This window comes from Sorex araneus, chromosome 2 (assembly GCF_027595985.1).
Source record: "Sorex araneus isolate mSorAra2 chromosome 2, mSorAra2.pri, whole genome shotgun sequence".
Lineage (NCBI taxonomy): Eukaryota > Metazoa > Chordata > Mammalia > Eulipotyphla > Soricidae > Sorex > Sorex araneus.
This window is the reverse complement of record NC_073303.1, coordinates 285028703-285041677: the sequence shown is the minus strand read 5'-3', so window position 1 is coordinate 285041677 and position 12975 is coordinate 285028703. Positions and strand designations below refer to the sequence as shown.

The window sequence follows — 12975 nt, the reverse complement described above, 5'->3', positions numbered from 1 at the left end:
TCATGGTCTTGATTTTACTCTCCCACTTTATTGAATGCTGGAGGGAGAGACATTACTTTTAAAATACCATCCCATGTAGTTCTTGTGGGTAGTATGTGGGTCAAAGTCACTAGGCTCTAGAATTACACAACAATATGAAATGACTTCACAAGCCATACCACCCACCAATGGTGTCCTTCAGACCATCATCACAAGTATGACATTAAAGGAAGAGCTCATTGCAGGGAGGTGGAGGGAAGGCAGGTAGTGGGTGAGGGCTAGAGTAAGAGAACAAGGATCATAGTAACTCATTACAAAACAGAAACGCCAATGGAAGTCTTAAACCTATTAAACTGGGCCATAATCTATAAGACCGAACCTTGGAAAAATTCTATAGCCTAACTGAAGACTAAGAATATCGACACAGACAGATCCTGTACTGAAATGGGGGCTAGTAAAGACCCTACTTGTCTTTTTCCCTAGTTCCCTGCATAATCCCTTTCCCTTTCCTGCTGCTAAGGCAACCACTCTAAGTACCTTTATGCCCGAACTCTTTTCTTCCACTATCATTCTGCTGATGCCTATCTTAACCAGCTGTCATGATCCAGCCTTTTCCACCTCATTTTTATGGAGTTCAGTTTTCTGTTTCTTTTATCTCACACTCAAGAAACCATTCATTACAAGTGGACACGTTCCTAATATTGTCAAATTAAAGAGGGATTGGCATACACTGAATGTGTTACTTCCCAAAGTTATACTTACCTTTTACAATGAATACTATCTTACAGATGACTGTATTAAAATAAAGCAAATCTTTTTATTTATTTTTGGTGGGTCACATACCTGGTGGTGTTAAGGGCTTACACCTGAATCTGTGCTCCAGGGTCTGGCCTGGACAGCTCAGACCATTTGGGAAGCCAAGTATCTAACACCGATTGGCTTCATACAGGCAAACACCCTACCTGCTGTCCTTTCAGTCCTGCCCCAAAGGAAGGCAAATCTTAACCCAAAGTAAAAGGAATTGTGTACAGATTGGATACATACTGCATAATCCTCATCCCCTGTCTTTTTCCCAGTATTACTGGTACAATATGAAAAAATAAAAAATAAAAAAAGCTTCACTGGAATATTACTGGAAAGACACTGACTTGGTGGGGAGGGTGTGTCGTATTGAAATATTTTATGTCTGAAACACAACTGCTAACAGCATTCTAAACAATGATCCTTAAATTAAGATGGGTGAAACCTTCTCGAAATGATCATTGATTTTGTTGCATAAAATTTTTTAAAATAAAATCTACTATGATTATACCATGTAAACTATCTGGAGCTACTCAAACATGAGGAATATACATAGGAATGGCAGCCAATGAAGAGTGGACTTGATGGCTGAGGATTTCTGAGTTATCCTCTAGCCAAAGCTTTCTGAAGACTCACTGGAGAAGGTTGTTGGAGCAATGCCAGATAATGTCACAAGCGTTCTCTCATGGGTTACTGGATCTTGGATTCATTTATTCAAGGCTTCAATAGTGACACTTAGAGGTAAACTCACAAAGTTAATAATCTGTTTTCTAATTTCAAGTGGCCACTCTGGATGACCAGCTGCATTTTTCCAGGAAGTGGTCATTTGATCTGTAGTATGCTTATTGTGATTTTATTAATTTTTTTCCAACAGTACTAAATATTTCTCTGAGCAAAAATTGAAGTATCAAATACACTTCCAAACAGCTTCTATGAAGCAACTATTACCCTGGTACCAAAAGCAGACAGAGATACCACAAAGAAAGAGAACTATAGACCGATATCCCTAATGAACACAGATGCAAAGATCCTCAACAAATATTAGCAAATAGAATCTAACAACTCATCAAAAAGATCATATACCATGACCAAGTAGGATTCATCCCAGGGATGCAAGGATGGTTTAACATTTGCAAGTTAATCAACAAAATTCATCTTATCAATAAAAGAAATAATAAAAGCTATATGATCATATCAATAGATGCAGAGAAAGCATTTGACAAGATCCAGCACTCATTTATGATGAAAACTCTCAGCAAAATGGGCATCGAAGGAACTTTACTCAATATAGGCAAAACCATCTACCACAAGCCCATGGCAGGCATCATTCTCAATGGGGAAAAACTTAAAAACCTTCCCTCTAAGATCAGGCACAAGACAAGGTTGCCTGCTTTTGCCACTCCTATTCAATATAGTACTGGAAGTCCTGGCCATAGCAGTTAGACAAGAAAAAGATATCAAGGGCAACAGATAGGAAAGGAAGAGGTCAAGCTATCACTATTTGCAGACGATATGATACTATACTTACAAACCCTAAAAATTCTACAGAAAAGCTCTTAGAAACAATAGGTCAATATAGTAAAATGGCAGGCTACAAATCACCACAAAAGTCCATGGCTTTCTTATATACAAATAATGAAAGAGAAGAAAGAGACATTAAAAAAACAATCCCATTCACAATAGTACCTCAGAAAATCAAGTACCTTGGAATCAGCTTAACCAAAGAGATGAAGGACCTATACGAGGAAAATTACAAAACACTACTTCAAGAAATACAAGAGGACATTAGGAAATGGAGACACATCCCCTGCTCACGGATAGGGAGAATTAACATTATCAAAATGGCAACACTGGCCAAATCATTATACAAATTAAATGTCATACCTATCAGGATACCCATGACATTTTTCAAACAAATAGACAAAATACTCCTGAAATTCATATGGAAGAATAAACCCACACGAATAGCTAAAGCAATCCTTGGGAAAAAGAAGATGGGTGGCATCACCTTCCCCAATTTCAAACTACTACAAAGCAGTAGTAATTAAAACAGCATGGTATTGGGCTAGAAACAGACCTGCAGACCAAGGAACAGAGTTAAATATCCTGTCACAGACCCCCAAATATATGGTCACTTAATCTTTGACAAAGGAGCAAGAAATGTGAAGTGGAACAAGGAACGCCTCTTCAACAAGTGGTGCTGGGAAAACTGGATAGCTACCTGCAAAAAAATGAACTCTGACCTCTTTCTAGTGGCAGGCACAAAAGTCAGATCAAAGTGGATTAAAGACCTCAATATCAGACATGAATATACAAGGTACATAAAGGAAAATGTAGGCAGAACTCTCCATGACATTGCAGCTAAAAGCATCTTTAAAGATGAAACAGCACTGACCATGCAAGTGGAAGCAAACATAAACAAATGGGACTACATCAAACTAAGAAGCTTCTGCACTTCAAAAGAAACAGTGACCAAAATACAGAGAGAGCCCACAGAATGGGAAAGAATATTTACTGAATACCCATCTGATAAGGGATTAATATCCAGGATATACCAGACACTAGTAGAATTGTACAAGAAACATACCTCCAACCCATTAAAAAAATGGGGAGATGAAATGAACAGAAGTTTCCTCAAAAAAGAAATACAGATGGCCAAAAGGCACATGAAAAAATGCTCCACATCGATAATCATCAGGGAGATGCAAATCAAAACAACAATGAGATATCATCTCACACCACAGAGACTAGCACACATTCAAAAAAGAACAAAAGCAACCAGTGCTGGCATGGATGTAGGGAAAAAAGGACGCTCCTTCACTGTTGGTGGGAATGCTGACTGGTCCAGCCTTTCTGGAAAACAATATGGACAATTCTTCAAAAAACTAGAAATTGAGTCACCATATGACCCTGAAATACCACATATGGGAATATATCCTGAGAATTCAAAAAGGCACAGTAGAAATGACATCTGTACCTATGTGTTCATTGCAGCACTGTTCACAATAGCCAAAATCTGGAAACAGCTCAAGTGCCCTAGAACAGATGACTGGTTATAGAAACTTTGGTACATCTACACAATGGAATACTATGCAGCTGTTAGGAGAGATGAAGTCATGAAATTTGCTTATAAATGGATAGACGTGGAGAGTATCATGCTAAGTGAAATGAGTCAGAGAGGGACAGACATAGAAGGACTGCACTCACTTGTGGAGTATAGAATAACATCACATGAGGCTGACACCAAAGGACAGTAGATACAAGGGCCAGGAGAATTGCCCCATAGCTGGAAGACTGCTTCATGAATGGAGGGGAGAAGACAGATGGAATAGAGAAGGGATCACTAAGAAAATGATGGCTGGAGGAATCAGTCGGGATGGGAGATGTGTGCCAAAAGTAGATAATGGACCAAACATGATGACCTCTCAGTGTCTGTGTTGCAAGCCATCATGCCCAAAAGTAGAGAGTATAGGGAATATTGTCTTCCATGGAGGCAGGGGAGGGTGGGAAAGGGGGTGTATATCGGGGATATTGGTGGTGGGGAATGTGCACTGGTGGAGGGGTGGGTGTATGATCATTGTATGATTGTAACCCAAACATGAAAGCTTGTACTATCTCATGATGATTCAATAAAATTTTTAAAAGAAGTTTATCTGAGCATGTAAACATATATACATACGATTCTGTGTGTATATATTTCATATGTTAAGTCCTTGAGTTTCTATATGTGTGTATGTTGTGTGTGTGTTTGTGTGTGTGTCAAGAGCAGAGTTTCACTTTATTAGCCCCTCTCTTCCCAAAAGAAGGAGGTACATGAAAAAAAATTATGATCAAATAGATATCTATTATGTTCTTTTCTTTTTTTTGTTTAGAAAAACAAGGTTGCAGCGTTTGTGTGTGTGTGTGTGTATAAGCGTATGTTATACATTTATTGAATCAAGATTTTTTAAATATGTATGTTATCTAAATGTCATAGTGTATCGACTCAATCTACTTTAAAGGTCAAATTGTTAAATACAGATCAGGAAAGCTGATATACCATTTTTTCCCAATTGACATCCCCTTACTAATCTTAAAGTAAGACATTTATCTTTTTCTCTTTTTGTAATTGCTGCATTAGACACATTTTAGAAATTATCACCCTAAAAGCTGTGCAGTCAATAAAAAGTTAAAAAGCAAAAGAAAGATGATAGATTTTGCATTTGTGCTGCTGGTTTGAGCAACAAACTATAATATTAAAAACAATGAAATGCTGGAAATATTTTTTTCTGCTCTAAATGTTTCAGAATTAAAAAGGTATTATTGACCCTCACTTCATAGTATCAGTCATCTAGTTAGCACTCACTGAACGGGATGTGCTTATCAATGAGTTACCTACCAAATTGCTTATGAAGGATCTATTTGGAGAACACACACACCTTTTAATTACATGGAAAATTCATTAGGAGTAATGTATTCTCAAGGTTTTAATGAGGTTGATGAATATTATAGTCAATGGTAACAATATATTTTTAAAGGCAATAACAGTTGTTGTAGTTATAATGTGCATCCAAAAACTTAGACTTTAAAAAAAATCATAAAATGGAACTAAGTTTGGTTAATAGCTGCTAATAACCGCCCTGCTCTAGATAGAAATACAATGGTTCCCTTCCCGAGGATGAATTTTTAAGTTGAGCAATTCTGAATTTGAGTCAGTTTTTAAAGTCATAAATTGAAGTTTTTCTCTGTCAGCAATAAGGAATAAATACAGGTTCCATGCTTTTAAAATTGAAGAGTACATTTTAACAGTTATTTAATTACTTTTGTAATCTGCTTTGGGCCTTCGAGCTCACTGGCCCCATAATGATATACTTTAGGATATGCCAACTTTGGTGGAGTTTGCTTTTAGATATTAGCTATGACCAAGTCAAGATTATGTAGAAAACTTTCCCTCCCAACTTCTACCCAGTTTATAGGGTTAGTTTTATGAGGTTAAATGCCAATCCTCTGGGAAAGAAACAGAAAGAGGAATTGTATGACACTACAAAAAGATACTTAGATAAATATTATTCATAACTAAATATAGATTTAAAAAATTATGATTGTTGCTTAAAGAAAGCATTGTTGCCCCAATTAATTTCTTTCAATAGATGAAAATAATGAGTGAAAGTTTTGAAGATCAAACTCTTCTTTTATTAAATTTCATACTTCAACTGTCATGAAAAGTTGTGCACATTAGTCAAGATATTTCTATGCAAAGTGAATAAAATTTGTTAGAATAAGAGTATAATCCACAAAGTTTATTTTTCCCTTATTGGCATGGGAAGTCATGAAAATTAACATATTTAAGGGAATAGGATGGCATGTAAATAAACAATAAACATATTTAAGGCATTTGTTGTAAGGCATAACACACTGAGAAATGAGAAATATAAGTCTTGAACTCAGATGGAGGGAGAAAAGATGAGGGTAGACTGCTATCACCTCGCCCAAGTGTTTTTGTACTGGGAGGCTGCGGGGCGGGGGAAGCAGATGCCATTGAAGTATGGACAGCAATTCTGATTACAATCTGGTCCAAAAATGCTGTTCTATGGTTTGGTCTCCCCGTTCAAGCTTTTCTTTCGGAATCTGTTCAGAGCTTTCATAGCCCATGTTGATGTAGAATCCATTTTTGCCATCTCCTGAATAATCTGTCCCTTTTGTGGGAGGCCACGCTGGGTCTTCTGCCAGCTTCTTTTGCCAGGTCCTATACTGGCTTTTGGAATAGAATCCAAGTTTTTTCTTGATCAATAGCCAGAGTTCTCGATTTTGAAGAATGGCATCCTGGAAAATCGGGTGGGAAAATGATCAAAGTCTAATTTATATCTTCCATAGGTAGGCTGCTCACCCCTATGTCCTGCCCCTCAGGTCTCCTTCTGAGATGTCCACATTGTTTCTGTGACAATGGGTAGTGTCTCTACAGTCCCCATGAAGTTTAGCAGCTCCTGATTGTCTGAACAAGTGAGAGCATATGGGATCACAGAAGTCTGATGGTAGCTTACAGCCTATCTTTCCCATAGAGCTCCTGGTTAAAATCATGGCAGGTGGGGCCAGAGCAATAGAACAGCAGGCAGAACTTTTGCCTTGCATACAGTCAACCAAATTCAATCCCCAGTACCTTATACTGTCCCCTGAGCACTCTTAGTGATTCCTGAGTGTAGAGCCAGGAATAAGTCCTTAGCACCCTTGGGATGTGGGCTAAAACCAAAAATCAATCAATCAAAAAATAAATGTCTATAAATAAAAACCTGGCTGGCGAGTTTATTTGGACATATTTTATCACCAGACTGAATTAATAATAATGATGCACTTAAGATTAAACTAAAAATCATGGCTACCTGCCACATGAAAGGTGCCAAATAAAGATTTGGTAAATAAATGGATAGATGAATTTGATATCAAATTATTGTATATTATTTACACAATAACAATTGGTCAAATTTTTTGGTCAAAAGACAATACTTTTGTCTATAACAAATATTCTGTGGATTATGTTTTATACTTGCAATCTTCTTAAAAATTATGATGATTGTATTACATATATTCAAACTGTTTATAACAAAACAAACAGCATATATTTTTCTTTTATTTTTTTAAATATTTGACTACAATCCAATATTTTCTAGTATAGCTAATGTTATGACAAATACTTTGGAACATGTAATTTTTCTTTTGATTAATTTTTACTGCTTCAAAAATGGTATATCTCAGTAAAAAGTATGAGCAATTTTGCACATGTTTATGGCAAAATAAGCTGAAATATCTATATGTGTATAAGTATTTATATAGATAAATAAAAATATATATGGACTAATCCCTTTTCCCAAGTCTCTTAGAGACCCTGAATTATTTTTTCTTTAAACTTTCCTTAAAAATAGTATTTGATCTTTTTACTGAGTAAGTAAAGTCACTTAATGACACTGAATAGGAGAGAAATTCTATAGAGTAGAAGACTGTCAAGGTAAGAATTTACTAGCTTGAGCAATGACTTCCTTTCTTTCTTAATTGAGGAAGCTCTCCTGAAGATAGTTCTTTATTCTAAATGGCCTCATCGAATTTTAGACCTAGAAGGTCACCTGGTCCACTAGACTACTGAGAATATTAGGGAAGTGCAATTCAGTGCCCTCATGTGAGGCAAAATTAGTTAATTTAGTATTTGGCTTGTATGCTCAGAGTCTGGAAGCATTTCTGGTGAGTTTTTGCTATGTTTTTGGGCCACACTTGGCTCTGTGCGGCATATGCCCGGCAGTAGTTAAGGGACTATATGCAATGCCAGAATTTGAACCAGGGTCATGGCCACAGATGCATATGGTAACTTTTATACCATATCTCTGGACACTGGTAGCATATTTTTTGAGAGGGGGGGCACACCTGAAAGTGCTCAGAGCTGACTCATGACTCTGTGCTCAGGGATCACTCTCAGTGGGGTTTGGAGCACCATATGTGGTGCCTTAATGGAACCCAGGTGTGGGCAAGTCAAGTGCCCCCTACCCTCTACACTATGGATCTGGCCTCTGCTGGTAGCATTTCTATGCAGCTTTCAAGGAATTTTAAATTGTTCTCAAAGAAATTTTCCTCCAAGTGAACCTATACAGTTTTTACAAAATATTTTTTTAACTAATACTTAGTAACAGTCACCTTGAGGGACAAAAGAGGTTGTTCTAAAAACTAAGCATCAATTGAGAATGAGACCCTTTATTTGTATATTTCTCCCAAAGTACTAACAGTAATATGAAAACTACATTACCTCTACAAAGAAGACCACACAGAACTGGACGAGGGCTGCCATCAGAATGGAAACCCTCCATGATGTTATGGTTGGGATAAGCTGTTGAAGAGAAAAGTACCAGTATTATACCTTGCACACCCTCCACTTTGAACAAAACCACATATTGACTATCTTATCTAATGTACAGATCTGTACCAACTTTCTGAGCTGGCAAGCAGGCATTGCCTTCTCTACAGAGAAGAAGGTCAACATGTCGCCCAAGGACTGGATGCCACACAGTAAATGGCTGAACCAGCTTACACTAGCATGGGCTCCAACTCAGCTTTTGCACCCTCTGCTGCCTGCTGACAAACATGGAGTAAATGTGCCTTGGGTCACAGACACGAAACTTGACCCACTGGAGCCAGTGTGTTATTCTTCATCTTCTCAAGCAGAGAGAAGGGCATACAATAAAATAATTCCTCTAATACTATCATTCTATTGATTTTCCTGGACTAGAGAGATAGCACAGCGGGGAAGGCATTTGCCTTGCATGCAGCCAACACGGGTTCGATTCCTCTGTCCCTCTCGGAGAGCTTGGCAGGCTTCCGAGAGTATCTCGCCTGCACAGCAGAGCCTGGCAAGCTACCCGTGGCATATTCAATATGCCAAAATAGTAACAAGTCTCACAATGGAGACATTACTGGTGTCCGCTTGAGCAAATGAACAATGGGACAATGGGACAATAGTGCTACATTGCTACTAATTTTCCTAAGGAAAAAAATGATTTGGAACTTACTCTTTTAATAAAGTGATATATTTGGATAAAACATATGGAGATGGAGGTTCAAATTTATTTTGATTGAAAAAAAACTTGAAAATTTTCTGGGCAAATGGTCCCAAGCACCAGATCTGATGGCCTGCTTGAAAGTTGAAATCACCAAGACCATTTGTTTTTCAGGATAGAAGTACTGATCACCAAATACATTCATTGAATAAGCATGAGAGGCACAGTTTTTCATGAGAGGCTCAGTTGGAAAAAGTAGTGACACAGCCCAATTTCTAACCCCAGTTGGGTGGGAATGATGGTATACTTGCTGAGCTTCTTTGAGATGCTCCCACTAGTATCCAAACATTCACCTTTAATGCTAATCATTACTCTGATAAGAACTATCTCAAAGCAATACTTCAACCGCCTCTTACTCCCAAATTAAAACAGCCTCTTGGGGTGGCTGAAATTCTGTACACCCAGACAAGTGCTATTCGGAGAAGACTGTGGGTCAAGAGCTGAGTGGAGATCTACTTGGCTCTTTCCCACTACCGCTGCTATCTGGATATGGGATATCTAGCCCTGAGCCTGGAAGTCACTTGCCGCAGTTTATTTAGAACTGTTGCGTATGTGCCGACCTTTGCTTTGAGCTTCTGAATGACTAGGGAATTACGACTTCATCTTCTAGCTATGTGACCCCAGTGCCAAGCACACTCTGTGGCTTCATAATGTTTCATAAATGACTGCAAGGTCTGGGGTTCATTTCCTAACTGCATTTCTCTATGTATCTTCTTGGTTCACCAATACAGGCTTTTTGCAACCATCTGGTTTGTCTAAAGCACACTGCAGGAGAGTGCGGAGGTATCTTTCAGGAGCCCTTGGTGTTCCCAGTATAACATCCAAATTTCATTGACTGCCTTCATATACCCAGCCTTCTCCTTTCTCCCCACCACTCTCATTATTAGCCGTGTGCCCTGTCTGGGAAGCAAAGTCTTCATTTTGTTTTTATCACTGACACTCTACATACTTTTGCGCATCCAAGAGAAAAGGCTTGGTCCTTCCCTGGCTGCATTCATCACTACCTCCTATTCCCAAAGATAGTCCTATCCTTCATGACCCAGATCAAGTAGCCACTCCCCTAAGAGGCCTCTTTGGATATCCTCCTTGCTCAGTTCAAACCAGTTCTCTCTGACTTTGAATTTTTTATCAATTTGAATGAATTCAGCTGGTCATACTATCACTTTTGGTTGGTTTGTTTTTTTTTTCCTTGGGTCACACCCAGCTATGCACATGGGCTACTCCTGGCTCATGCACTCAGGAATTACTCCTGTCAGTGCTCAGGGGACCATATGGGATGCTGGGAATTGAACCCTGGTCGGTCGCATGCAAGACAAATGCCCTACCCGCTATGCTATTGCTCTAGCCCCTCATACTATCACTTTAACTTGAATAAACTCATCTTGACTACCAAGCTATCACTTGGAGGTTAGAAATTGATCCTTATCTCATGTCTGTTTCTCTCACAATGCGAGGCCCAATAATGAGTTACATAACCTCTTAATAAATCTAACTTAAAATTAGTATGCCCGGAATCAGTGTTGTCTCTGAAAGAAAATACCCGAAGTCAGTGTCAGGATGGGGCATAATTGGCCCGTGAGACTGCTTGTTCTTACTCAACACAGCATGGATGGAACTAGAGGATCACATGCTGAGTGAAATCAGTCAGAAGGAAAGGGATTGATACAGAATGATTTATCCTATATGGAACTTAAAGACACACAGCAAGGGAGCAACAAAAGTCCAAAGGCAACATAATGGAAGAACTGATCACACAACTAGGTTTGGGAGGCTGGTTTGAAAGGGGATGGGGGTGGTGGAGCATTTGGGAGAAGGAGGTAGGAAGGTACACTGGTGATGGGTATATTGTCGGAATTATGTGCATGAGGAAACCATTACTAATAGTATTGTAAATCAAAGAATCTCAATCAATAAAAATGTTTTAAATATACTTTATAAACAACCTCTAGTATATTTTTAAAACAATACATTCTGACGTACATTCCTAATAGTATTATAAACTACAGAATATCAGCAACAAATGAATTTTGAAACTACATTATAGACAATCTCGATTATGCTTTAAAAGCAATAGATCCTGATGTTAATGCTTTACATTAATTGTATTAATATGCAATGGAAGAATAAAGCACCAAGCATGCAAACATGTCCCATTGTGCGTGTGAGTTGTGCCAGAGGTGCAATTGAATACCACTTACCTCCATTCCTTTGTGTATCACTTGAAAATCAGAAAACAGAATGAAAATTGTGATGCCCAAGGCGGAGAGCAGCAAAAATGAGAATATATCTGAAGAGACATCAAACATTATTTTTAGACGCTAAAGGAATGTTTTGTATAATTTGGCACATACTGCAGAATCAATTATCTCTGTTGGGCAAATACCAAATACATCTTCAGATGTTTTGATATATCCTCATATGTTTTAAAATATGTTCTAATACTTATACAACAGAGGTGATGTCTCAGAATATTTCCTCGAAAGGTTGTGGGGTAGAAAGAGGCTAACAAAGTGTATATTAGGCGGTGGCTTCAGTTAACGAGTCCTGGGAAGGAGGGACAATTTGCAGTCAGCAATGGACATAGATGCTCGGACACTGGGCAGTTAGTTCACCATATATGCATAGATATGCAATCCTCATGACAGCAACTCATTCTTTGTTGCCTGAAGAATATTGTCCAGGGACCTTAGATTGACATCCAGGAGCTTCCAGAATCTGCCAAACTTTTCAGTACTGGTTTCTGATGGTTCTTCCTTAAGCTCCATGGAAAATTAAACCAAAAACATGCTACTTCGAGGCCCCCTTACTGTTCAGCTTCTGTGCACTGGTTCACAACCTGTCTTGGCAACTTCTACTTTTTCTTTAAAAGTTCCCTTCAGGGGCTAGAGCAATAGCACAGCGGGGAGGGCGTTTGCCTTGCACGCAGCCGATCCGGGTTCGATTCTCAGCATCCCATATGGTCCCCTGAGCACCACCAGGAGTAATTCCTGAGTGCAGAGGCAGAAGTGACTACTGAGCATTGCTGGGTGTGACCCAAAAAGAAAAAAAAGTTTCCTTCAAAGGCTGCAATCTCTTTAAAGACTCCCTCCTTATTAAGTTAGATTTTAAAAGATGTATCCAGGGGCTGGAGCAATAGCATAGCAGTAGAGCGTTTGCCTTGCACGTGGCCGACCGGGGTTTGATTGCCAGCATCCCATATGGTCCCCTGAGCACCAGGGTAATTCCTGAGTGCAGAGCCAAGAATAACCCCTGTGCGTTGCCGGGTGTGACCCAAAAAGCAAAAAAAAAAAAAAAAGTATCCAACATCCTGGTTTGGATCATCTTCCTATGTCTATAAACTTGACTGCAACCATTTGAAAGTGATTTGAGCTTGTTTCTCTGGGACTCCTGAATTAAAGTGAGAAACTAGCATCACATCTGCTATGTTCTTTCTCTTCAGCCTAATCAAAGTGCTTGACTATGGGCAGTTAAAGTTCCCAGGACACACTGTACCAACGTCATGGTTCTTATCCCCTCCATCCCATCCACTCTTGTGCCCAGAAGAACACCTAAGAAATTTATAGATGGTGTCCAAGCTACTTTTTTGGAGAGAATTAGCACTTGTCGGATACATGAATAGCAA

At 38.8% G+C, this 12975-nt stretch overlaps 1 protein-coding gene across 1 annotated transcript in view; it reads right to left on the bottom strand.

The window, feature by feature from the left end:
- Window positions 1-4686: 4686 nt before the first annotated feature.
- Window positions 4687-12975, bottom strand: part of ATP13A5 (ATPase 13A5) — a 130716-nt gene continuing 122427 nt past the window's right edge. Inside the window, exons 28-30 of the mRNA XM_004602997.2 lie at window positions 11552-11640; window positions 8546-8626; window positions 4687-6582 (exon numbers count right to left, since the gene is read on the bottom strand). Of these exons, the coding sequence (XP_004603054.2) occupies window positions 6322-6582; window positions 8546-8626; window positions 11552-11640 (431 nt within the window). The 3' untranslated portion in view covers window positions 4687-6321. The remainder of the gene's footprint in view (window positions 6583-8545; window positions 8627-11551; window positions 11641-12975) is intronic.